Source organism: Leptosomus discolor, chromosome 15 (assembly GCF_034619465.1).
Source record: "Leptosomus discolor isolate bLepDis1 chromosome 15, bLepDis1.hap2, whole genome shotgun sequence".
Taxonomy (NCBI): Eukaryota; Metazoa; Chordata; class Aves; order Leptosomiformes; family Leptosomidae; genus Leptosomus; species Leptosomus discolor.
The window spans coordinates 5184081-5210151 of record NC_141405.1 but is presented as its reverse complement, the minus strand read 5'-3'; the positions used below and the strand labels follow the sequence as shown (position 1 = coordinate 5210151).

General features: G+C 66.2%; 1 protein-coding gene across 3 annotated transcripts; it reads right to left on the bottom strand.

Annotated features, from left to right (window-relative positions):
* Nucleotides 1-2787: 2787 nt before the first annotated feature.
* On the bottom strand, nt 2788-24668 carry RBFOX3 (RNA binding fox-1 homolog 3). 3 transcript variants are annotated; one of them, XM_086473663.1, is made up of 12 exons: nt 24567-24668; nt 9348-9599; nt 8446-8583; nt 7863-7916; nt 7220-7312; nt 6035-6095; nt 5745-5798; nt 5382-5514; nt 4779-4818; nt 4121-4182; nt 3743-3821; nt 2788-2832 (listed from the first exon to the last, which is right to left on the bottom strand). In XM_086473663.1, exons 1-12 carry the CDS (start codon nt 24666-24668, stop codon nt 2788-2790), a joined length of 1113 nt encoding a protein of 370 aa, XP_086329789.1. The 3 variants fall into 3 exon arrangements, with proteins under 3 accessions (XP_086329789.1, XP_086329792.1, XP_086329790.1); XM_086473666.1 differs by lacking the exon at nt 24567-24668 and having other exon boundaries at nt 4121-4199; nt 4775-4818; nt 5382-5541; nt 5703-5798; nt 9354-9596; XM_086473664.1 differs by lacking the exon at nt 24567-24668 and having other exon boundaries at nt 8446-8580; nt 9348-9566.
* Nucleotides 24669-26071: the final 1403 nt, after the last annotated feature.

Genomic DNA, 26071 nt, shown 5'->3' with positions numbered 1-26071 from the left:
CCAGCCTGGCGCGGGTGCGGAGCTGCCAGCACCGGCTCCGCTGCGGTGCTCGGGACCGAGGAGCAGCCCAGCGTGGGCGGCCGCTGCGCCCATCCACCACGGACCCATCCCAGCGCTGCCCACTCCCCAGGGCGGGCAGGCTGCGGCTGCGCCCCTGCTGCCTCCCCTGGATATCTGATACAGAGAAGGAGGGAAAATTTATAGCAGCAATTATTTTCTCACAGTCTGGTGAGCAAGCAATTAGCAGGCAGGGAGGCAGGCAAGCGCACCACGCAGCGGGGTCGCCCAGCCCCAGCTCCCTCCGAGCGCCGGCCCCGGTCCCACAAACAATGCTGGCTCCTGGTCAGGAAAATTAATATGTCAGCACTTAAGCTGCTGCTCCTCCGGTGAGGGACTCGCTCTGAAATGAATTATCTGACGGTTTGAAAAATGAAGGGCTCGGCGCAGCCAGGGGAGGGCTCGTGCCGTGCTGATGCCCCGCTCACTGCCTTGCTATGGTGAGGCCGTGGGCCCCAGCGGGTCCCACCCTTGCCTGCCACAGGCTGCAGCCCCCTGCCCCGAGGTGTGCCAGGACGGCCAGACCCACTGTGCCAGCCACAGCCCCGCGCCCCCACCCCAGTCAAATCCTGAGTCGCCCTGGTTGAAGAAAGAAATCTTTATTAATAATTTCAATAATAATAATAATAATCCTTGTAATAATAATAATAATAATAATAATAATAATAATAATAATAATAATACTGTTTATTAGAATGGTCACACCTTTGAAGCATACAGGACGGGCCGGTGCCAGCCTGCGCGCCGGTGGCCGGCGCAGGGGGTTGCTGTAAGGAAGAAGCCAGTACAGCGATGGAAGGAGCTTTGTACAGGGGTGGGGGCGCGGGGCCGGGGCGGCCGGGGCTATGTACACCGGGAATAGAAAAGGGGGAGCTCATCGCTGGAGCATCGGGGGCGTCTGCAGACTATAAAGTGAGGTTTGAGGAGTGGAGCCACGCGGGGCAGGGGGCCGAGCGCGAGGCCGGCCTGCGGGACGGGGATGCACCCCGGGGTGGGCTCCGCAGCGAAGGGCACCGGACCTGGCTCGCCGTCTGCTGCAGAGCGACCCCGGGGCTCAGGCTGGTTCCCATGGGCGATGCCAGCCCCCGGTCCTGGGCGATGCAATGGCCGAGACCACGCGCCGAGGGCTGGCGGGGTCCCGCTGTCTCGGGCAGGAGCAGGTGGCCGTGAGCGTGTCCCGCGCCGCGGAGCAGGCGGGAGCGGGGCAGTCCCCATCCCGGCTGGGCGCAGGGGGCCGTGAGCGGCGTCGGTCAGGGCTGCTCCCTGCGGGGTGGGAGCCCCGGGTGTGCCAGGGGAGGGAGGGAAGGGGAGAGGGAGGGGAAAGGGATGGCAAGCGAGTTGCAAGCTCCTCTTAACAAAAATTCCCTTTAAAAGGCAGAGGCTCGTTCCCCTGCAACGCCCAGTGCCTCAGCACAGTGGCTGCGCCGTCGCTCCAGCTCCACGCAGCAGCCGAGGCCTTGCACACTCGACGCACTGGCGGCCGGTAAGCGCCGGGGCTTGGGAAACACGAAGCCGGGTTCCCACCCTGGCGCCCAGTCCCCAGAGCCAGGGAAGGGGCGACGTGCCCAGCGCTCCGCTGGCACCCCCAGCGCCGCCACGCCGGGGCTCAAAGGAAGACGTGGTGCCCAGGCCCTGTGCCTGGGTGAGGCCCCTCCAGCCGCCCCGCGCTCGGCGTCGTGCCGGCTCTCCCTCCCTGCCACGGGCTGGGGGTCCAGGGTAGAGAGGGGACCCCTCTGGCGCGTCCGGCCGGTCCGTGCTTGCCGCGGCTCTCCTCCGGGACTCGCTCGCTCGGTGCGTGTGTGGACAGTATGGGACTTTCACTTGGCTGTTACCGCTTTGCTTTTTTTTTGTTTGTTTGTTGCTTTGCTTTTAGTTTTTTTATTTTTGATTGTGTGTGTGTGTGTGTGTGCGCGTGTGTGTGTGTGTATTTTTTTTTTTTTCCCTTCCTGGTCCCAAAAGGAAACGGCTGCGGTTTCACTACAACAGAAACAGAGAGGCAGGTCTGTCGCTGGGGCAGCGTGCGGGGCAGCCTGGCCCAGCTGCCGGACGCGGGGGGACACGGGCACCAGCCCGACCCCCCCAAGCCCCCCACCGCACCCCGGCTCCTCCGCGGTCGGCCCGCAGAAGCGCTACTGCCCGGGGGGGCGGGGAGCCGTCCCCGGGGGTGGGGGGGCTGTCCCCGGGGGTGGGGGCTGTCCCCGGCGTCCCGCACCCACCCCAGCTCGGCTGAGCTCCCGCCGGCTCCTCTCTCTCCTACGGGGGGGCAGAGGGGCTGCCGTCGGCGCCGTGCCCCCCGCTCCTGCGGGCAGAGCATCCCTCCTGCCTGGCGGGGGGGGACGGGACGGGACGGGACGGGGGAGGGGGACGAACCCTCTGCACCCCCAGCGAGGGCAGCGCCCGCCGGGGGCTCGGGCCGAGGTGGAGCTGCCCGGGGACCCCCGCGTCCCCCTGCTCCGGGACCCCCGCGGTGCCCGGGCTGCGCCGGGGCGGGCGGACGGTGCAGGAGCGGCGGGCGGGCGGCGGGCCGGAGCGGAGCCAGGTAACCCTATGGGCGGGTGGGGGCTGCCGCGGCTCGGGGGAGCCCGGCCTGAGCCCCAGCCCCAGCCCCAGCCCCAGCCCGGGCAGGGCCCGCGGTTCCTCCAGAGGCTCGGGCTCGGCTCTGTCTGCCTGGTTTGGTTTGGTGCTAGTGAGCAGCCAGAGTTAGTGGTGGGAGGGGCTGGGTCTGTCTTGCTAGTAGGGAGTGAAGCGGCTGTACCCTCCTCGGTATAGACTAGCCTGCAACATCAAAGATGAAAAAAAAGCCAATCAGTATTCGAGAGAGAGGCAAAGCCCAGTTCTTCCTTTTTTTTTTTTTTTCTTCCTTTTTTTTTTTTTTTTCCTTTTTTAATTATTATTTTTTCTCTTTAAAATGACACCAAATCGCCTCTGTCCTTGGGACGTGAGGGGCGGGCAAGGCCGAGGGTGCCCAGCGCTGCCTGGGGCTCTGGGACGGCCACGGGCGCTGCCTCGGGGCCGTGCGTGGGCCAGGGGCCGCAGCGTGCCCCCGGTGCCCCCAGCACCGCACGGCTGTGGCCAGGCCTCCTCCCGCCCGCAGTGACCACGGAGGAACCCGTCCCCATCCCCACTGCAGCGCTGGGCTGGTGCCCGCCTTGCCCATCCCTGCGGGACGGAGGGGCCATGGACCCCCGCTAGCGGCTGCCCGCGGGGTGCCGAGGGGCGCTTGGCAGCCCGGCCCCAGCCAGGGCTGGGGGAGGGTTTAAAAAAAGGGAAGAAAAAGAGGGGTTGGCTTTGAGATCCCCCCACGAGTGGGATTTTTCATCTTTGATGCTGGTTGTGAAGCTAGCCAAGAGCCACGGTGCGGGGGGCAGCCAGGCCCCCAGGGGAACGGAGTGCAGGGGCAGGACTGCGTGGGGCTGCCGCCGGCCGGGTGTAGGGGGGCACACGGGGTGGAGGCACGGGGGTGGGGGGGGGTCTCCTCTCTTGCCTGCCCGTGGACAGAGCCAGGCAGGGGCTCCGCTGCTCCTGCCACCACTGCCAGCTCCCGGCTCCCCCTCCCACAGCCGCCGCACCAGGGCCGCCCCGTGCCCCTTGCCTGCCCTGGCACCCCGCAGGCTCCCCGGGCTGCCGTGCTGGGCCCCCCTCCCCGGGGGGGGAAGCAAAGAAAGGCCGTGGGGACTGCTCTTACCATGGTGCCAATGCTGTACGTGGCGGCGGGGCCGATGGTGTGGTGGTACGGGTCTGCCGCTGCGTACACTCTGCCGTAACTAGGAGCAAAGACAGCGGTGGGCATTAGCGACCGAGGTCGGGGTCCCGCCTCCCCTCAGCAGCCCCCCTGCCACATCTGGGAGACCCCTGGGACCTCCCTGCTTCTCCCTGCCTGGGCGCCAGCTCTTTTCCAAACAAGCCCAAGGGGAGCGCAGGGGCCCTGGTTTGCAGGACACCCTCATCGCACCTGGATCTGTCCTCGTCCCGCGGGGCACAAAAGCCGGGGTGTGTCGGACCAGGGGGTGAAACAGGGCTTCCCCCCCGCCAGGAGCAACGCCCGTGGCGCAGCGGTGCTTACCTGTCGCTGTATGCTGCTGCTGCTGCCGCGGGCTGGGCGTATCTGTAGGCAGCATAGCCCCCCTGCAGCGGAGGAGAGACTGGCGTCAGGGTGGGGGCAGCACCCGCCGGCAGAAGCTTGGGGGGCCGGGGCAGCTGGGCACCCCCTGGGCACTGCCACGGAGCAGTGGTGGGACCCCATGGGGACCCAGTGCCCGTGCCACCAGGCGCACACCAGCCTCATTACCATTCTCCAGGGGCTTTCACAAACATTAACCTTAAAAAATTAAATTTCCAGAGGAGAGAATGTCACCTCCCTGATCACTTTAATGAGGTGTCACGTTAGATAAATCCTTCAGCCGCCCGCCTGAAATATTGCCAGTGGCTTCTTAAACATGGAGGTTAAACGCCGGTGTAAGGCAGCGCACCGGCACTCGCCGAGTCATGGTGCTGGCCCTGCGAGGGGCCTGGCTGGGGGCACAGGACCCTGCGTGGTGCCACCCCGCTCGCTCCGGAGGAGCCGCACTCCTGCCTGCACCCTGCCTGGGCTCCAGCCGCCTTCCCCAGGGGAAGGGGCTGGCAGGGGGCACAGCCCAATGGGAGCCGACTGCTGCTGCTCACCCCCCTACCCCGGCACAGGGTCCCCAGCGTGGCCCAGACCCGGGCACAGCGGCACTTACGTAGATCTCGGCGCCGTAGAACCCGTCCTGGTAGACGACCCTGCAAACGAGGTGGAGGCGTCAGAGCCTGGCTGGTGTCACCGGCCGAGAGGGATCAGGGTGAAGCCGGCGAACTGCAGGAGCAGCTTCCAGCAGTGCCATCCCGGCAGCCTGAGGGCACATCCCGGGCTGGGACTCCTGGGAGGGACGTGGGGATGGACAGAGGGCACGGCCAAGGGCAGCGGGTGCCATGGGGACAGAGGAGCGCAGGGCTTGATCACTGCTGGGGGCAACCGAGCGGCCAGAGATTGCCACGGCCATGCCCGACACCAGAGCGGCCGCGTGTGCCGGGAGAGAGAGTATTTCCATTAAACCAACCAACACAGCTGGAATAACGGTCCGTGCTTTGGTAAGCCTGTGGGTCAAGCTGAGGGGCAGCAGCCTGGGGGGTTTCACAGAGCCTGAGGCCAGGCTGGTGCTGGGGGAGCTGCAGCCCGTTCCCAAACCGCGAGAGCCCGGCGATGCCGACGCTGATGGCAGCAGAATTGGAGCGACGCGGCAGCAAACAGACCCCCCGCCCTGAGGCAGGCAGTGCCCCCCGCCGCCCGTTGCCCGCACACTCACGCGCCGTAGGTGGGGATGGGCGGTGGCGGCGGCGCAGCCCGGAAGGTGTTGTAGACGGCACGTCCTCGTCCCCGTAGGTGTGCCCCTCGGTAGGCCACAGCCGTCCCCGTGGCCGGGTACGGGAACCCTGTTACTGCAGGAGGGAGGGGACACAGGTGGGCTTTCTGCAGCAGCTCGCCACCGCGCACGCTGGGACCCCCGCAGCCCCCGCAGGGACGCTGGAGCGAGGGGACGGGGCAGGGGGAGCTGTGCACGTAGGGCTGCAGGAGGGGGAGAGGGGCTGGGGGCTGCTCGCTGCTCAGAGCAGCGGTGGGGTTGGACACGGTGTGGAGCCAATGTTTGGGGGAACCCGTGCGATGTTACCTGCGTAGAACTCGGGGCCGTAGACTGCTCCCACCACCGGGTTCAGCTTCCAGCCTGCAGGCAGGGAGAGCCGGTGAAGATGGGGGCACCATCCCCGCAGCACTCCCCCCACAGCTCCCATCCCCGGGTGGCTGCAGGGCATGGGGTGCCCAGGGGGGCTGCAGCCCCATACTGGGCAGGGAACAGGCGCTCTCCCGTCTGCCCAGGGGTGCAGAGGGTGTTTGCTGCAGGAGCTCAGCAGCAGCCTGGCAGCGAGGGAAGCCCCTGCCCGCTGCAGCTCTGGCCCTTACCGTTGGTGTAGGGGTTGGCAGCCTTCTTGTTCGTCATGACCCGGGCCGTGGCGTTGTTCACCTGCGGAGAGAGGGGACAGGAGCTCAGTGCCTGCGGGCAGCGGGGCTGGCGAGGCCGCGGTCCAGGGCCCGCTCGGCTGCGCTCGGCGTGCGTCGCTGCTGCTTCAGGTGCCGGGGCGAAGGATGCCAGCCGCACGGCGAGACGCGGGGGCAGCCTCTGCCCGCAGCTGCCCCGCCGCGATGCACTCCCGCCCCTGCCCCCGGCCAGCCAGGGCCTCCCAGCTCCAGCGACAAGCATCGCTCAGGCTGGTGGCCGGTGCCCTGACCGCTGCGGTGCCATGCTCCAGCCGAGCCCTGACGTGCTGACACCAGGCTCGGCTGCCTCCTGTCCCCACCCCACGCCCGAGCCGTGCTTGCGGCAGGAGCCTGGGTCACGCCTGCAAGTGCCCGTGAGCTCCTGCCTGGCTCTGTCGCACCATGTTCTCCGACAGCCATCGCTGTGCCCCGCCAGACCGCCCTTCCCTGCGCCCAGCACTGCCGGGGGTGTTTGCATCCCGCTCCCTCCACTGTATGCTGCCCCCCTTCCCACTGCTTGCTGGCGATCAGCGAGGTGCTGCCCACGAACGGGCAGAGCCTGATCCCTCCGCCTGGCTCGAAGAAATAAAAGCCTCGGAAGGGTGGGCAGCGCGGCAGCTGCCTGCACAGCGGGTGTGGGAGCCCTGCGCAGCACCCTTCCCTCCCGGGCGCAGGGGAGGTGGGGATGGCACGCGGGGCTTAGAGCCCCTCTCCTCCCTGCAGAGCTTGGGGCGGCTGCGCGGCGGGCACGGGGGCCTGTGGGCAGCTGGGGTCTGCCAGACCCCTCTGTAATCGGCAAAATGCAGCCAGAGCCCGGGCCAGCGCCCCAGCTCTCCCCGCAGGGGAGGTTCGTTTGAGCCGGACACTCCTTGTGCCAAGTGACGACCTTCCCGGCAGCGGGCACACATGCTCCCGTGCCGCATTCACGGACGCATGCACACGCAGGGCAAGCCTCCCCTGGGGCATGCAGGACCGCGGTGGGAGCTGCCCCAAAGCGTCCCCTGCCCCGGCTCTCCCCTGCCCGCAGCCCCCAGCAGGAGAGGGCCCCCAGGCAGGGCGGAGGGGACGCACGCACACACAGGCATGGCACTAGCAGACTTATCTGAGCACCTCAATCTTCCGGCCCTCTACGATGGTGCCATTCAGCTTCTCCCGTGCCCGGTCGGCATCTGTGCTAGTTTCAAAAGTTACAAACCCAAAACCCTGTGAGCAGAGGACAAAAGGAGAAAGAAAGAGACAGAGAGAGACAGAGAGAGGGTGCGGGGACAGAGAGAGAGAGGGGGTGAATCAGGAGAGCTGGCGCAGGAGATGAGGCTGCCGCAGTGCAGAGATGGAGAGCCCGAGCTGGGGCCCCCCGCTGGGTCTGAGGGTCCCGGCTGAGACCCCAGCATCGTCCGCGAGCTGGGAAAAGAGTCTGGGAGAGGGGCACAGAAAGCAGGGAAGATACAACAGAGACATCCACACACAGAGGGACATGAACTGCCTGTGCGGGGGGGGGGGGGGGGCAGAGCGAGCCCTCCCCTCCCTCCAGTGCTCGGGGTGCAGGGACCCGCATGGCCCCCCCAGCCGGTGCAGAGCAGCAGGATGGGGTTGCCCCAAGATGGGGTGGCCCCCACATGGGGCACCCCGTGCCTGGGTCCCGCAGGGCAGGAGAGGAGGGGAGAGCGGGCAGAGGATCTGCTGGGCACCCCGGCTCTGCCTGGCCCCCTCCCCGGGGCTCACCGTAACGGTGCCGGCCATGGGCAGCACCCACCTTGGAGCCCCGCTCGTTGAAAATGATCTCCACGTCCAGGATCTTCCCGAATTGCTGCAAACAGAGAAAGCAGAGGGGTGAGCGCCCACAGAGCCCCTGGCCCCACACCCGCACCCGGGGCTGCTGGCACGGGGCTCTGTGCCCGGCTGGGCCAGGGACGGGCAGGGGGCTGCTTTGGGGGGCCAGACCAGGGGACCCTTGGTGCCACACAGGGGAGAGCCCCCGTCCCTCTCATGGCACTAGCTCTTCCAGGACTTGAGGAGTTATCATCCTAAAAACTCATTAGCCTGCACTGCTCTGAACCCTAATGAGGGCTGGGAAGGGGACAAGGCGCGGGGGAGAAGGGCTCTGTGTCACTCGCCCACCAGGCATGGCCTCGGTCCAGCAGCCTGGCTGCTGACTAGGGTGCAACTCCGGCAAACCACGGCTCCCGGCCAGCAGCAGCACAGCGGCGCCCAGGCACACCCCAGGCTGGGCAGGACAGGCCCTCGGGACGGGCCACTGCCAGGGTCCCTGTGGTGCCACGGGGCAGCACCCGAGCGGAGAGCAGGGGACGTGGGTGGCTGGACGGGGCTGGACTCACCCCAAACATTTGCCGCAGGTCGGGGTCCCGGAATCGGAAGGGGATGTTGGAGACGTGTAACCTCTTGGGCTGCTGCTTATCTGTGTTGTCTGAGGAGTGTTGCTGCTGGCTGTCTGTCTGTGCCGCCTCGTCTGTCTGCTGCGGAAAGCATTGCCGGCTGTCAGCCCCCGGTCTTGCCAGCCCCGTGTTCCCCCTTGGGGGTCTGGGCTCAGGGGCTGTCCCACTCCCCTGTGTCTTGCCCTGCCACCCCCAGGGACACTCTGGACCCTGATGTCCCCAAGCTCCAGGCAGCACCCCATGCTTCTCCCTCCAGCCTGGCAAGTCGGGGGGATGCCAGAGGGGATCTCTGCCTGGGGGGAGTCAGGGGATGCCAGTGGGGTCAGGGCATCACCGTTGTGGTGGTGCCAGGGACCTGGGGGGCTGAGCGCTGGGAGCACACCCTGGAGAGGGGGAGGCCTGGGAGAGGGCAGGGGGTGACCCAATGCCGAGAGCCAGCCAGCATCGGGTGGCCTCGCACTGGCCTCTCTCTTCGCCATCAGCCCAGTGGCCCGGTGCCCAGGGGCCGTGACAGCAGCACACGGGTGTGCTCGGGGCGGGGGGCGGCAGACCCGGCACACGGGGCTCTGCAGCCAGGCTGGGAAGTGCTCAGCTCAGCACTTTCCCCAGCGCCGCATTACAACCCCATAATTGAAGCTATCTGGTGGGAAGGCAGCCAAGCAGGTAGATTACAAGTGATTAGAAATGACGGGGGTGCTGCGAGGGAGGGAGCTGGCGGCCGTGGCACCCAGCTCAGCGCCCCAAGGGACGGCAGCCAGGCAAGCGCTGCTGCCCCGGCACCCCTTCCGGCAGCTCCGGTACTGCCGTCGGACCCCCTCCCGCTCCCCCGGGCGCTGCTCCCTTACCGGTACTGTCTGCGTCCCTGCTATGGACTGTGTGCTGGCGTCGGTGCCTGGCTGCTCGGCGTGGCTCTGTGCTGGTGTGTAGAGGGTCATGGCGTGCTCCGGTACTGTGCTTTGCCCCGAGTAGTCCTGCGTGGGGTGGGGGTGCGGCGGCGCATACTCTGCGGGGATGCCGTTCTGGGGGGGTGGGGGGTACTGGGCCGGGGGGTAGGGCTGAGCCATCGCGTCCGGTGGAGCCGTGGCGTCCTGGTTACCCTGCCGAGACAGCGGCACCACCCCCCTTACCCACTGACGTCCCTGGGGTGCCTGGGCTGCAACCTGCCCTGGGGAGGGGTCCTGGTGTCCACAGCCAGCCCCAGCCCCCCCAGCCCCACTGCACCCCAGCCTTTGGTGTCATCCCCCCAGCCTTCGGTGTCGTCCCCCTAATCCCTGGGCTGTCTCTGTGCTGTGGCGGCTCTTGGGTCACGCTGCCCACAGCTGAGCCCCCATCCTTTCTTGCTCTGGGGCCCCCTCTCTGCCTGGCGCGCTGGGGCTTGGGCAGCAGGAGGATGGAGATCCCCACTGCGCATCGCCCGCTCCTCGGAGACGGGAACCAGGGCAGCCCAACACGGGGCAAAGCACAGCCAGGCCGGCAACGTTGCTCCACGGGGGCTGCCCAGCATCAGCGCCCGCCAGCAGCAAACTTGGTATCCTGGGGATGGAGGTGGCAGCAAGGGGGAGTGGGGCTGAGGAGGCAGCGAGGGGTGGCCGGGAAGGGATGGCAATGGCCCCTTGGCCAACACCAGCTGGGGATCGATTAACTGCTCAATATTTGATCATGTCCCTAATGCAGCCTGCCCGTCCGCCCCGGTCAAACGGGCTAAGCTGCACTGGTGCCACGGGCTGAGGACTGCCCATTGTCTGGTGGGGGGCGGCGTGGGACTGCCAGCCTGCACCTCTCCTGCACACCCACCCCCCGCCAATCCTCACAGCCCTGCATGCACCCGCGGGCTCTCCCTCATTGCACACGCGTGTGCTGCACAAGGTGCCCACAGCAGCAGCCCCTCGGATGCTTTACAACCCGCCGCAGCAGCCTCTCGCCCATGAAATACATCCGTGGCTCAGCCTGTGGAGACAAGCTCCTTAATTGTGTGTGTGGCCGATTTATGGCGCGGAGGGATGGCGGGGGGGGGGGGGGGGGGCCGCGCTGCCAGCCGCCATCCCCCAGCCAGCAGGGCCGTCGTGCCTGCGAGGGAGGCAGCGGAGCCCTCGCCGGGGGCACGGCGGGGACCACATGCAAACCCAGCGTGAATAATCCGGCTACAGATCTGCAAGTCATTGGCAGGTTCGCCAGCGCCTTCCCGTGCTGACTCAGCTGCTCGGGGACGCGCCAGCCAGATGCACCTGCCAGCGCGGCCCAGGGCTGCCGGTGCTGCAGGACGGCGGAGCCCCAACCCTGGCGCTGCCCCCGAGCCGGGCAGCTGGGGCGACGCTCCTGCCTGCACTGCGGGGGCAAAGCCCACCTGGCGGGCAGGAGGGTTTCCATCCTGCGCCCAGCCCAGCCCCGGCGCCTGAGCCTGTGCCAGGGAGCGGGCAGACGCCGAGCAGCCTCCGTGGTCACGCTTGCAGTGCCCGAACCTCCCTGCCCCCATCCCCGGTGCCCAGTGCCCGACCCTCCCTGCCCATGTGCACGGAGCCAGCAGCAGCCGCTGCCGCCGCCTGCAGCACTCCCACACGCTCCGCGCTGTATGCTCGTTCTTGCTGCCACCATAGCCAGGATCAGCCACCGTCACAGCGGGGATGGGCAGCGCTGCCCAGGCTGGAAGAGGCCGCAGGAGGGGGACTCAGAAGGGTGCCAGGGTGGGGACCAGCCCCACCTGCCCAGGTCTGGGGTCCCGCTGGCTCCTTGCCAGCCCGTCCCGACAGCCACGTTCATATCTGTTATTAATTAGGGCTGTCGCAGTGCTTGTCAGCCCAAGTATTATTTCGTTCAGGGACCATTAGGTTCCCCTGTTTTGCTGCTCGCCGTCGCTGGGGCTGCTGGTGCTGCAGAGGTGCAGATCTACGGCTCCCAGCACCTCTCTCCCACCAGCGCTGCCCGTACATCCCCGTGCAGGGACGGGGCTTCTCGGGTCGATGGTGGGGGGCTGCCGGGGGCGAGGGCCCCACGGGGAGGGGGATGGTGACGGTTTTGGCTCTGTGATGCCTGTCGATGTCACGGGGAAACGGCTGCTGCTCAGCGCCGCACCCCGCGCTGCCTGTGTCCTCCCCTGCCAGCAGCTCCGGGCTACCTGCAGAGTGGGAAAAGCCCCATCCCCAGGCAGCGAGGGGTCCCCTCTGCTCCTCCCGGGAGGGTTAGTGGGGCCCTGGCCCCATGGCAGCCCCTGAGCCTGCACCAGGAACAGCCCCTTCCCTGAGTCCCTCCCTGCATCGAGTGCCTGGAGGGTCGTGGGGACCCACCCCTGCACCCCATGGGGGGCAGCCAGGCAGCACCGACTGCAGCCCCATCTCCCAGCTCAGGGTGCCCAGCCCTGCGGGGAGCCCAAGGTGCAGTGCCGCGGGTGCCCGGGACAGGGGGCTCCGACAGGCGTCCCTTGCTCACGCATTGCGTATCCCTCCTGGGGGCGTGGGCGATGCTCCCCCACAGCGCTGCGTGGGGCGGCTTCTGCCGTTGCATCAACAGAAATGCTGGTTATTAACGGCCCGTGGTCCTCACTTCGTGAACGAGACGGGTGATCAGTGCGGTACCTGAGACTGAGCACAGAGCAATGCTCGTGGTATTTAACATGGCACGGTGGGGCCAAAGCTGCCCCCCACCACCCGTGCAGCCTGTCTGCCAGGGCAGGATGCTGGCAAGGCTGTGGCACGGCCCTGCGCCGAAACACCATGGCCCTGGGGACGGCAGCAGAGGGGCTGGGACGGGGAGCTGAGGCCTTTGCCATCAAGGTGAGAAGCGGCTCTGGGAAGTGTGGCACACGCTGTGGCGTGCCGCAGGCTGGTGGGGGTCCTGCTGCCTCCTGGCTCCTTGGCAGAGCACCGCAGTGAGGAGTCCAGGGCCAGGGGAGCCCCCGGGGCCAGGGGACCCCCCCCAAGAGTGGCTCCATCCAGCTGGCAGGACCCCGAGGTCCCCTCCGTGGTGTCCTCTCTGTGGCGTCTCCTGCCCTGCCCACGGCTCAGCCTCAGGCCACCAGTCCTGTGCAGCGGCTGCCGCAGAAGGCAGGGGGTGGATATCATCTTTAGCTGATTAAATGTCCCTCATTAACGAGTTTCTTTAATTAATGAAGTTTTTTTTTTGTTTGCTCCACTTGCTTTCTCCCCACCGCACTCTGCCTCCTCAGCACAATCCAGGCCGTTTCCTTTCAAGTCATTTAGCGCGTGGGGCCGGTTCCTGCCGACGCCGCACTTTGGTGATTGTGCCTGTCAGCTCGGGGCTGACGACGCCATTTTTAACATTTGCTCCTTTTTAAGAAAATAATGCACCAGGAGCCCCCGAACGCAGAGGACGCATCTGAGCAATTAGCTGGGCACAGATCGCCTGCGCTAACGATGGGGCACCTGCTGGCCCCGCGCGCCCCGCAGCGTGCCGCCACACCTCACCCGCCACGGGCGTCCTGCCGGCACGGCACGAAGGCGCAGCCTGTGAGCTCCCTTGGGTCATCGGCCGCTCACGAGCAGCCGTCACCTGCTGCCACCCCCTCTGGCTGCGGACGGGCAGCGCGGTGGCCTCATGGTGGCCCAGCAAGGCCAGCCAGCGAGCCATTCCCGCGCCCAGCCAGAGCCTCTGCTGGGGCTGCTCCCCTCGCCCGCAGCCGCCACAAACGTGCCCAGAGTTTCCTCCAAAAGCCTCGTGGCCATCCCACCGCCTCGGCCCTGCCAGCCCAGCCCTGCTCTCCGCTCCAGCCCGGGGCAACCTGCCCGGCCAGCTCTGCCTGTGGATGTCCCCGTCCTGCACTTGGGCCGGTGCTGCTGTGCAGGGGTGACATGGCACTGCCTGGTCACGGTACACGTGCCGGCTGCTGGAAGCAGCATGCAGAGCCCTGGCACGGGTGGGGAGGGGGCACAGTCCCGTCACCACGCACCTCCCCACCGCCAGCAAGAAGGGAGTCCCGAGAGCAGCACGCACCGAGGAACCTGCAGCCGCTGGTGCCCAGGAAGCAAGGGCATCACAGACCCACAGGAAGCCCAGCTCCGGTCCCCGACGCCTGCAGCTGTCCCGCTCCTTCCACTGGGAACCTACCAGGGTGTGCAGCGCGGGGCTGGGGTCCTAACCCCACCACAGCACCCAAGGAGGCCACCAAGATGTTCCTGCAAGGGGCAAAGCCTCAGCAGGCAGCACATCCTGCAGGGAGTGCAGGCAGCAAGCACTTTGCCCTGACCCACACTGGCTCCTGCTGGCTCGCTCGCTGTCAGGGCGTCCCCTCGCCGCACGGCGAGACAGCCCGAGGTCCGAGCCAGCCCGGGGAAGGGCGCTGAGCAATGCCCCGAGGGTGCCCGAGCCCGCCTGCGCCAGGGCAGCTGCTCACAGCTGCAACAGGTCTGCGGCGCATCGCCACGGCAGGACATGCCGTGCCTGCTGGGAGGACACGGAGCTGGGGACGGACCAGGGCAGGGGACAGGGAGGCTGAGGGGAGCATCTGTCCTTGCACCCGCTGCCTTGGAGCAGAGCGGTGCAGCAGCACCGTGCCGTGCCGGGTGGCGGAGACGGGCTCAGCAAATGCCCTGTTAGCTGCAGGAGGGTCCTTGCGTGGCCCCATGTGCCCCCCCAGGCACCCAGGGGCCACGCTGCCGTGCCGTCACCGCGGGCTGCCACGAGGCCATGCCCAGCACGGCTCATCTGCGTGACAGCCACAACGTCCCCGCTTCGATCCAGCCGCTCGCTCATGCTAATGACTGTCAACATGAAACAGAGGCCGTGAAGGGGAAGAAAATTACTCCCTGAAAAGGAATTGACTGATCCCCGTCATTTCTCAAGGAATCACTGACCTGTGAATATTTCATTACCCAAAATGCTGCGCCATCCATACAAAGCAGTGTGCCCGGCCCCGAGCAGGCACCAGCCACAGAGCCCTTGGCTGCAGCGGGGCACCGGGGTCAGGGCGCTCACCACCAGGATGCCCCTGACCCCAGAAGGGACAAGTCCTGCCCGCCATGGGGGCTGGTGGGAGATGGCAGCGGGTCACTTCTCCTCTCCTCCCCAGAATGGGGGACATTGCAGCCCCATAGAGCACTGGCGGGGGCACTACAGGGGAATCTCCTCCCTGGGAAGGAGCCGTGAAAGGAGGTGAGGAGCTGCGGAGGCCGGAGGTAGCAGCCGCCACGCTTAATGTCTTCATTAAGGAGGAGGCAGGGGAGGGGTGGGAGCCTGCTAATGGCATCTGCCAGCGATGCTCAAGTGGGAAGCTCTGCGGAGAGCAGTGGGGCTGGGGAGAACAGGCAGGACCCAAGGGACAGGGGCGACGGCGCGAGAGGAGGAAGACGAGGAGGAGGAGCGGGGAGAAGGCAGAGTAGCCTGCTGGCATGGGAAAACGGCCATGTTTCTGGGCTGCCACACGCTGTCCTGGCACCTTCTGCTCCCCTGTGACAGGAGCAGAGCCTGGCTGCCACGGCACGGCCAGCGCCGAAGGCTGCCGCCCCTCTGCCCGCGGAGGAAGGACCCGGTGACCATGCAATCCCCAGCAGGAGGGGGACAAGACGCCAGCCCGGATGCAGACCAGCCCACGCGTCCCCGTCACCTCCTGCGTGGGGCAGGGGGGGCGCAGGGTCCGGCCCCAGCTCCCAGCTCCGCCAGCCCGAAACTTCGGAGCCGAGGCTGTATGAAATATTCATGAAGTAAATGGTGCAATTTCATCTGCATTCAGCCAACTTCATGTATATTTCAGAGTATTATGAAATGATAATGTTGTGTAACCGAGGCGAGGCGGGGGTTCTTGGGGGGGCTCCCGGCCGCCCCCCGCCTCTGCGCGGCTGACACCTCCCAAGCTCGCACGTACCTGGGCCGCTGCACTGGGGAGGCACCGGGCTGCATCGCTGCCAGAGACACGCCAGGATCAGGCCCGCAGTGAGCGGGAGGACCGCGGCTCCAGGACGCACAGCACTCTCCTCCCTCCCGAGCAGAGCCCGGCATCACCGGCCGTGCCAGGGCTCACTCACAGCAGCTCCCGGCATCGCCAGCGGTGCCAGAGCTCACTTGCAGCAGCTCCTGGCATCGCCGGCGGTGCTGGGGCTCACCCGCAGGTCCCAGCCCCGAGCAGACACTGCTGGAGGGCAGCAGCCAGGCCAGCCCCCCCCGGCACAGCCCTTCTTACTGGAGCCACACAGACCGACCGTACACAGCGTTGGCCGGGATTCCCAACAGCGCTTGGTCCCCGATGGCCACCAAAGGGTTTGGGACAGGCGGGCAGGCGAGGCACGAGCTTGGCTGCGGAGCCTGGGGACGGGGATGGGCTGGAGAGGACCCGAGTCCTCGGCAGCGTCCACCCGAGCTACCTGCTCCACCTCCAGAGCGTCGGATGTGGGTGCCCATGTACCGCACGGCTCTGCGCACCGGGGTGACCAAGCCACACCGGAGGCTGGCCCGTCTGCTGCTGCCAAAGGTCCTGGGGGGCAGCCACTGCCTTGCCAGCTGCTGCCGAGAGGCTGCTCCTGCCCGGGGACCAGCGCTCCCCGCCGCCGGCTGCCCCCGTCGCCCCTGCCCTTGCGCGGTGCTGCCGAAGCTACCGGCAGCCGCCTCCAGCCTGGTCGGGTCCAGACAGCTCAGGACACAGCGAGGATGAACGTCCACGTCCACCGGCCTCACGCCTCCCCTGCGAGCACCACGCCGGCTCCCGCCGCTGCCCCCGCACCCTGCCCCACAGCTCCCAGCTCCCCGAGGAGCATCGACAGTGCTGCCCGGACCCTGGCCCTGCTCCCGCAAAGGCCTTCGCACTCAGGAGCCCACCCGTGGCCCCCCATCACTGTCACCCCACCGCCACGCCGGGGCTCTGGCACAGCCGCACGTGGTGCTCGCTCGTCCGCAGCCTCGCCAGCGCACGCATGCTCGCACCGGCCGGCATGGGCGCAACCGCGGACCCGCGTGTGTGTCCGGACAAGCTCTCTCACACAGCCCTCTCTAATAGGCAGTCAGGAGCATAATTTTGCCTCTAATTACATATTCAGCACTTCTGAGAAAATGAGATTTTGGTAATTCAATTGGACTGAGAAGCAGGGCTATAATAAAATGAAATTTGTAACAATCGTGCAGTTAAATTAGTTAAATGGAGAGGAAGGAGCTGTGGAAAATTGACCCCTCGATCTCCTAAAGACTAATCAGACATTTGAACCGAGTTGTGCTAACAAAGCCTCTGGGGTGTTGCGGCAGCAGAGCGAGGGGGAAACCAGAGACGCCGCAAGGGAAGAGCTGGAAAACATCCGGGACGGCGTGGTGCCATGGAAGGGACCCCTCCTGCTCCGGTCCTATAGTGGGGTGGGGTGAGTTTGGTGGGGTACGATGCTGATGCCATGTCCTCTGCGGCACTGGCCATCACCAGGACCCGGTGGCCAAGGCCCAACGCTGTCCCGGTGTTGGGCCTTGGCCACCGGGTTGTGGCGACGGCCAGTGCCGTGGAGACCGCTGTCCCCACCGGCTCCTGGACACACGCTGCATCCTTGCCAGGCACCAGGACACAAGGGTGCATAGAGGATGGCCCTTCTCCTCCACTGGGGACCACAGGGACCTGGGCAGCCGTGCCCTGCTGTGGGGACAGCCACCGCAAGGACACCCGTACAGGGACAGGCACGGCATGCTACAGCACACGGCATCGGGAGAGGGACATCCCGTGAGCTGGAGGGGCTCTGCAGCAGGTACAGGGTAATTAGCCTCAATATTTATCTTGTTGTTCGTCTTTTTTGTTTTTTTTTTCTTCTTGTGAAAGAAAAGGAGAAAAAGACGAGTTTCTCATTTGCAAGTTAATTAGTCTAATTAGCTCTAATTAAGAGCTCCCCACACAATGCAGATCACAAATAAGCTGCCACTGTCGCCTGCTCCCGCTCTCCTCTCCCCATCTTTGATTTTGTACAAGAGCTGTTTGAAGGCTGCGGCCAGCGCCGTGGTGGGGAGAAGCCGAGTGGGCACAGCCGGGGGGGGGATGTAGGATCCCCCCAGGTTGGGGGCTGCTCCCCTCCGTAGCCGGTGCCAGGGCTCCTGCGGACACGCTCAGAGACAGCCCCGCTGCTGCCCCCCTGGGCGACCCTGTCCTGGAGCCAGAGCTCAGCTCACCTCAGGCGCTCCAACCCTCCACACCCAAGCAGGACCCGCATCCCTGTTTCCCTCCCCGGGCAGCTCCTGCCCGCACGAGGGGCTTTGCCCGCACGCCCCGACCAGCCAGGGGACAAGCTGGCCGCACCCCTGGTACGCACAGGTCCCGCCGGGCAGCCGGAGGGGGGATTACAGCCGGCACGGCCCCCGCTTGCAGCCCAGAATCCAAGGCTCGAGCTCTGGCCTGGCCAGCACAGCGCGTCCCCAGCCAGCCTGGGTGAAAGGATGGGCACAGGAATCTGCTGGCAAACACCGGCCTCAGCCAGGCCCGAGAGTCGCTGAAGGGGTGCTGACAGCCCCGAAGAGCTGCAGGAGGCTGCGGGGACACAGCGTAGCCCCTGGCACGGAGCAGAGGGGGAGGCGAGCGGCCAGGGCAGGGCACACGGGCAGCTGGTCACCGTGCTCTGCCGTTCGGCTTCGCCAACGCGCCACCTCGGCACCGCCGGTTCCCTCCTCGGCTCTGCCACAGCTCAGCTGGAGAGGGATGTGAGGGCAGGGGGGAGCATGGGGTGAGGAGCCAGGGGCCAGGCAGCGTGCCACCCGCCCTGCCCGCTGGGGAAGAGCTGCCGCGGGGCGCTGGGAGCCGCAGCAATAATGTCAGCTTATGTGTCATTTTCTACTCGGGTAACGTGAGCGGTGAGGGATCGCGGCGTGGAGATGAGGGGAAAATCATGACAAAGTGCTGCCAGCCCGGCACTCCGGTGAGGGGGAGAGGGAGCAGCCAGACCTGCCTCGTCCCCTCACCACAGGGCATGCCAACTGCCACCCCCACCCGCACCGAGCCCCACCACTGGCACAGAACCACAGAACTGCAGAATGACAGGGGTTGGAAGGGACCCGCTGCCGTGCCTGGGTGCCGGCCACAGGGACCCAGTGAGGGCACAGCCACCCTGGCTCTGCAGACACGCTCCAGTGCCCATTTTGTGCTGGTGGGAGCCCTCCTGGGACCAGGGCACAGCAGTCCTCTGGCTCTTTGATGGCAGGGGAATGGCTGAGATCCCCGAGGGTGGGAGTGGGACCCAGCTCTGCAGGCACTGACCCCGACAGGCCCACAAAGCACCCTGCCTTCCCTGGCAGCACCGGCCGGTCCCACTGACCAAACCCCTGGCAGTACCAGTAGGGAGGTGGGGGCTGCCCGAGTGCTGCTCCGGGCACCATCCCCACAACCCGCCTCCTCCAGCTGGGTCTCCTTCCAGCGCTCGTCTCACTCTGTTTAACAGGCTGCTGCTGCCAGGGATCCCATCTCAGCAGGGCTGCTCACACAGGGGCTGGACCGAATCCTGCTGATGCTGTGCAAACCCTGGTTGTAAGAGCCGTACAGCGCAGCTGGGGTGTGAAGGCTGCTGGGGAGGGGGCCCTGCCCCAGGGGGTCACCTGAGCTGGCCACCTCCAGAGTTGGCTGGATGCTCAGGAAGGTGCCAGGGTGGGGACATTGGGGCTTGTAGGGGATTAGGGAACAGCACCCAACCCCCCTGCAGGCAACGTCTGCAGCCCTGGTGGATGCCTGTCCTGCGGCAGCCACCACAAACCCTGTCACCTGCTGGGACGTGGCCTTTCACCCCTCCCTGGCCAGACTCTGTGCCCAGGCCAGCACCTCCCCTAACCCACAGCCCACCGAGCTCAGGTCGGGGGGGGAGGGGCTGTTCCCCAAGCATGGGGCTGCAGTGCCAGAGGTGCCACCGCTGCCACGGCCCTTGCCCCACGGCGGCTGCCCCTGCCTGCCCGGCTGAATGCTGAGAAAGGGGGCACAGGTCAAAGCCCTTACGGCTGCCCATGGTACGGCACAGGAGCTGCGGAGCCTTGTGTGCAGCCTGGAGCTCTGTGCCTGCTTGACGGCAGTGGCGTTTCACCAAGCCAGTAGTCACAGCACGGCCGGGATTGCCGAACCCCCTGGTCACACACTGCCGGCCTCACACCAGGGCTCACCAGCCGATAGCTGTGGCTGCAGGGAGCAGCCTCAGCGTGCGGAGGCTCTGGCATGAGCCGGGATGTTCCGGCACTGCCTCGAAGCCCTGCCCAGCACGGGGGGCTCGTGACCACACTCGCTCTGCACCCCTCGGCTCTCGCTGGGGGCTGCCATTTACCCACAGCGCTCCCACCTTGGTCCGGCTCCTGACCCGCACACCCCGCTGCCCAGCTGGATGCGGTGGGGTGTCCCAGCTGCCGTGGCCCCCCAGGAACGTCGAGGCCGCAGCTTTCCATGGGCCTAGAGCCTCCTCTGCCCCACCGCCCCAGCCGGGGCAGCCCCGCACTGGGAAATCCCAGCTCCTTCCCCAGACATTTGGTTCCCTCCTGAGCCGAGGCACCTGCCCAGCATTCCCCAGTGCCGGCACTTGCCCAGGCCCCCCCGCACCCTCCCAGCAGCCCAGCCCCATGCCTGCCCGGTGTCCCTGCTTGCCGACGGCAGCTGCACCTAAGGGACTAATGCCCTTTCTGGAAGGGCTGCCCCTCGGTGCCCCAGCCGCTCCCCAGCTCCACCACTGAAGCCTGTTATTTGGAAGACACAAGCCCTGGGAATGGGGCGGCATCGCTCTTGCTGCCCGCAGAGCCACCACGCTCACGCCGGTGTCAGAGCCGGCAGGACCCCGCTGCCAAGGTCTCTCCAGCACGGCAGTCGCAATGTGCCCATGTGCGGGGGTCCCGTCTGGGGCCGGCAGCAGGACCTGGGCAAGAGCTGGCGGCAGTGCTCGCCCCGCGGGGAGAGCAGCCGGGGACACGAGTCACCGCTGTGACTCTGCAGATCCTCGGCAGAGCTCGGGGTGCTCGGCCCCAGCGACCAGCACCAGCATCCCGCCCAGCCCCGGCTGCAGAGCCTGGAGCCGTCCCGGCCCTGGGGCAGCACAGGAAAACCTGGGTTCAAAGGCACTTTCCCCTTTGGACGCTGGGCCCCGAGCAAGGGCGGCTGCGGGCCGGGGGCTGGCAGGGGCCAGGGGCGGTGGGAGCCAGCGTGGGCAGCCCATGCCTGCTCTCCTAATTAGCCTTTCTTCTTTGTTAAGCCATACCCCTCCACCGACTGCCTGTAATGCTTTAAAGAATGATAGATACTAAATCTAATTTAATCTACTCATTCACCCATCACTACAGTACTAAAATAGGAATATACCTATAAAAAGAGCATCGCCAGGCAGTGTAGGCCTGAATTACAGCTATTGTGGGAAAACCAGCTTTGCAAAGCTAAAATTAATGTCAGTGTTTTCAATATACTTAAAAAAAAAAAAAAAAAAGGAAAACGTGTTTTTTTGCAGCTTTAAAGCCTGTCCTCTGTCGTGCAAGCAGAGGCGGCCGCTGCAGTGCGGACACTCGGCCGGCACCGGGAGCTGCCGTGCCGGGTCTCACACCCGTGCGACGCGCAAGCACGGGGAGAAACCGGGTTTGAAACGAACCCGCTGCTGCAACACACGATGATATTGCTCGGAATAGACTTGCTCCCTAAAAATACAATGTGCTAAACTTGGCAGCAGCCCTTTTGGAAAGGAATTTTCCAAGCAGCCTTTTGCAGAGGCTGTTTCCCAGCAGGCCGGGTGCTGCTCAGCCGTCTCCCGCACCGCAGGCTGGGCAGCGCGGTGCGACCGCGGGCACCGGGGATGCCCCCAGCGAGCGGCACCTCAGGGGCAGCTCTGCGGCAGGTCTCAGCCCACCTGTACCTCAACCTGAGCCCGTGCCCAGCCCCGCAGCACCTCACTGCCTGCGCCCAGCTCTGCTCCGTGCTCCAACGCCGATGCTGAGCCTCAGAGCCCGGGTTTGTTCTGGGTCAGCACCGTCCCTCGTCCTCTTTAGCTGCTCGTTCACAATTACAGCACAGACACTTTTTAAGCATCGACTGATTCCTCTGCTAATGAAATGCAGCCACCGAAGTGTCCCCCTGCACCCAGGTCCTCGCTGAGCAAGAGCTGAGCTTTGGCTAAACCAAGCTTGGCTTGGTGTTACCGCCAAGCTCCACCGAAGGACGCAGTGTTCCCGCCTGCCCCACCAGCACGGGTTGCTCTGCCATGGGCGCTCACCCACCCTCCCGCTGCTGCCCTGCAGCCCCCTCCCCTCCCGGCCCACCAGGAGCCCCACTCCTGCCCCAGTGCTGGAGCACAGCAGAGCCAGGGGGGATTCCTGCTCACAGCGTGGCTGCACCACGCAGAGCACTGTGAACCGCAGCTGGGACCGGGGCAGCCGTGCTGAGCTGAGCAAGCTGCAAGGGGCCCGCAGCCGCTTGGATGAGCCGTTCGCGCTGCCAGAGCCCACCGGCAGCTGGATTCTCCCTGGCGCTGGCCTAACTGAAGTTCTGCAGACAACTTCATTTCTTGGTCATTCCTTCAAATACTGGCACTGTCGAAAATCCCGGGGCTGGGGAGCTGCGAAACACAAGTGGCCTCCTCGGGAACAAACACAGCAAACGCCAAGGGGCTCCCCATGTGTGCCCAAAGGGGACAAGGCCGGTTACTGCACGCAGACCCCGTGGCCCCCCGGCCAGCCCAGTCCGGTGCAGCCGGATGCGCATGCTGGCGCAGGAGGAGCCGGTGGCCAGCACGAGCCCCTGCAGCCTGATGGCTCAGGCACCAGCCATGCCTATTTGCCCACTCCAGCCCTGATGCAGGGACATCTGCCTCCCGGCGGACACACACCCCGCCCCCAGGCAGGGAACCGTACTCAGGGGGTCTAAACTGAGCGCCCCCCCAGACCCCACGCCATGACACCTCGGGAAGAGTTGATGAGACCCTTCTGGGCATCTCTGGCCACACACAGGTGAGTTGAGCCGGCTGGCCAGAGGCGAGCTACGCAGCAGGCATGTGCCCATGGGCAGAGGCAGCATCGCTCCCTGCGCAGGTGAGCGTCTCCGAAATCTGGAGCAAACTCAGGGCTAAACCACCAGGCGCCAGGCAGGCCCGTCGCTCAGCCCCCCATGCCCCTTCCCCACGTGACAGCTGCCGGCGATGTCCCTCTGTCTGACGCCTTGTTGCGACACGCACCAGGAACACCCCGTCCCCAAGCGCCGGGCGCAGAACGTCAGCAAGGGACAAGCCCCAGGAAGGGGACGGAGATTTTGGCCCCCATCGCACTCATTAGCTGGGTGAAAATCCAACTCCAAATCTGCTAATAAAACCCTCCTTCCTGGCTCGTGAGTCCGGACCTGCTGCCAAGGAGCAGGAGGCTTCTGGGAGAGCTGGGAGGCAGAGATGCGAAACACGACGGTCAAATTAAAACAAACAGGGTGACGGGGGAACGCAGAGAGACGCACCTCGGGGCAAAGCTTCTCCTTCCCAGGGACCCCAAACTCCACCTGTGCCCAGCCCAGCTGGGTGCTGGCAGCGGCAGCCCACGCCTGCCTGCAACACTGCCGTCCCCCGCTGCCTCCAGCCGCAGCCCCGGGAGCCGGCAGGCAGCACAGCTGGTCAGTGCCGGAGCGCTCCGCAGGGTGAGCGGCACAGCCGAGCCCCTGGCAGGCGGCTGGGAGATGAGGGGATGCCGGGGGACGAGGGGATGCCGGGGGATGAGGGGATGCCGGGGGGGATGAGGGGATCCCAGACGGAGAAGGCATCTCCCACGCTGCTGCCTGCTCCCCACAGAGGCTCCAGGCCCCGTGCCGGTTCAAAGCATCCATGCGCTCCCTTCAGAGGGAAGGAAAACCTCTCTGGGGACGGGCTGGGGCTCGGGGACGGTTTCTGCTCGGCGTCAGACACGCAGGCACCTCGGAGCAGCCTGGGGAAGCCGAGACCAAAATCCAGCCCAGCCCCAGCTCTCCCCAGCCTCTGCCTGCAGGAGGGTGCAACAAATCACGCACCGCCTTGGCCGGCCTCTGCAGCAGCCCCGGCGTGAGCCCCGGCCCCCTGCGCACCCCGCGGCCGCCGCTGCTCTTGTATCACCAATGGTAGCACCAGCCTGGCCAGCCCCATCTCCGGCGTGCTGGATGGAGCGACCCTGGGCCTCGCTGTCCCCATCACCAGCGTGGCCATGCTCTGGATGCAAGCCCGCTCGGATACAGGCTGTGGACATCCTGAGGGACCAAAACGCTCCCCAGCCCTTCCCCGCTGGGGCGGGAGGGTTTGCACCCGCGCCGCCTGTCCTCGGCTGCCGGGTGAGCCGTGCAGGCCATGCTGAGCGCGGTGAGGATGCTATGAATTTTTAAACTCCTGAAAGCACAAATGGAGCAGCTCGCCTGGCTGGGAGACGGGATTTCCGACGCAGCAAAGAGGCTTTTGAAGAAAACGCTGTCTCTCCCGAGCTGCACTTCCCCCAGGATGATGAGCCCGGAAACCCGGTGCGCTGGGTCCGGCGTGGGACTCGTGGGCAGCCCCGTGGGACAGCAAACCCTGGCCAGAAGTTAAGGACCAAACCGACGGCCCAGGCACCCTCTGGCCAGGCTGTCCGGCCCTCGGGTTCACCTACACCCACCGCCCCCCGGGTGCCTCTGCAGCACCTGCCTGTCGACAGCGAGACAAACCCACGCACGCTCGACCCCGCGGCCCGGCTGCAGACACGCACGACGTGATGGCACACGCACACAGACACACACATACGTGCACACGCATGTGCATGCACAAGCTCATCACCTTCCCTTCTCCCCAGAGGCTACTCAGGCCACACAGGAGCCTCATTCCTTTATCGGAGCATCCGTCATCACCCCTCGCCTCTGCCGAGCGGCAGCAGAGCCAAGGCAGGGAAAGCGCTGGACCCATGCCGGTGGCTCTGCCTGCCGCACTGCCCGCGTCTCAGCCCGCTCTCCGGCCCCGCTTGCGCTCCCGGCCGCCTCGGCAGAGAAACCGGAGAAACCCCAAGGGAATCGCGGCCGAGGACCACCAGCCACCACCGCAACACAACTCGCCGGTGCCGCGGGGCTGGTGCTGGAGAGGCCCTGCGGCCAGGGAGGAAGCAGTTAAGCTCTGACCCTCCACCGAGAGGGAATCGGCCAGAAACACGTGTGAACCGGAAAGCAAAAAAATCCCCCGGAGAGGGTGACTTACCTGTTGGAGGTAGAGGAAGGCTGGAGGACAGGGGAGAGAGTGAGGAAGCATGCCTGAGTTGGAGACAAGGAGGCAGCCCGAGTTAGCCATGGAGCACAGCATGTGTCGACAGGTAGCCGTGAAGCTGCTCGCGGGTCCGTCCTCTTCCGCACACCGCTATCCTCGTCTTCCCAGCTCGCCCCTCGGGCTCTCCCCTCCTCGGCCGTCCCTCCCGACCCCTCGGCGCTAGTTAGGAGGGATTCATCTGCGGCAGGCCGGCTGCGCCCCGGGAGCAGCGCTCGCCTGTTCACTTCGGTGCCATTAGACACTGGCACTGAGCGCACGGTCTGCAAAGGGTGTGTGTGAGCCAGAGCGGGAGCGGGGAGAGAGAAAGGAAGGGGAGGAGGAAGGGAGAGAGGGCGAGGGAGCGAAATAAAAGGGGTGGGAGTTGGAGGAGGAGGGGGAGTCCCCTGTGCATTCAGACATCAAACAGAGCTCTGTATAAAATGAAGAGAATCCGTAATGACATGAGAACAGCTGATCCCGCACTTAACCCCTCCGCCGCCGCCGCCGCCGCTCGCAGATGGCTTCCCCGCCACCCGGGCAGCCCCTCGCAGCCCCCGGCCACACGCCGCTGTGCCGGGGAAGCAGGTGGGCAGGATGGGGCCAAGCGGGCAGGAACATCTCCCTTCCCGGCGCTGGCTCCCAAGGGAAGAAGGGTCTTACCGGGACTTTTGGTGATGCAACGTGGGCAACCCAGGAAGCCGTGCCGAGCAGCCGGCGCTTCCACCCGTGCAGCCCCCGCGATGGCAGCGCCTCGCCGGGCGGCCGCGGGACTCCCCCGCGCACACACAGCCGGACACGTGCACACGCACCACGCTCTCCTCGGGAGACACACACGCAGACAGGGACGGCCGCGCTGGCAGCGGCACGCAGGGAGCCATGCAGCAGACCCAGCTCCGCCTCCCCGGAGAGGCACGTACCTGCTCACGCCTGCAGCCCCGCAGCATGCACGGCCCCGGCAGCCACGCGCTGCACCGCCACGGGCTCACGCCATGGCTGGCGCGACCCACCGGCCTTCCCCGCGAGAGGAGCTGTGGCCTCGGCGCTGCCCGCATCCCCCGAGCGCCGGCAGCTCGGCCCCGCCAAGTGCAAAGGTGTGGGAGCCCAGGCGGGGCCTGTGAGCCCCCCCACCTGCCTGCCAGCCCCCCTGGGCAAGGGGCAACCCGGCACCCCGGGGTGACATGGAGCGGCCCTGCCTGCAGGCGCCATCTTCCCTGTGCTCCAGAGAGATGGGGACCCCCTGCCCCGAGAACCTCCAGACGGCGGCAGGCAGGGGGCTGGCCTCGGCAGAGCTCAAGAGGCTTTTTGGCATTTCAGACTGGCCTGCCGGTGCTGCCAGGAGCCCTGACGCATCACCACCACGCACACCTCTGTCACAGCTGCCATGGCAATAGCCTACGTGCCGGTGCCCATGAGGGGTAGCTGGTGTGGGCACACACGTGTGCTCATTCAGGTCCCTGGTC

Bases quoted from the DNA above. Each gene is read 5' to 3' on its own strand.
- RBFOX3 (XM_086473663.1), bottom strand. From the start codon at position 24,668: ATGCTGTGCTCCATGGCTAACTCGGGCTGCCTCCTTGTCTCCAACTCA. The intron at 9,600-24,566 runs GTAAGTCACCCT...CTGTCTCGGCAG, and splicing joins CCTTCCTCTACCTCCAACAG to GGTAACCAGGACGCCACGGC. The intron at 7,917-8,445 runs GTGAGTCCAGCC...CTCTGTTTGCAG, and splicing joins ACCTGCGGCAAATGTTTGGG to CAATTCGGGAAGATCCTGGA.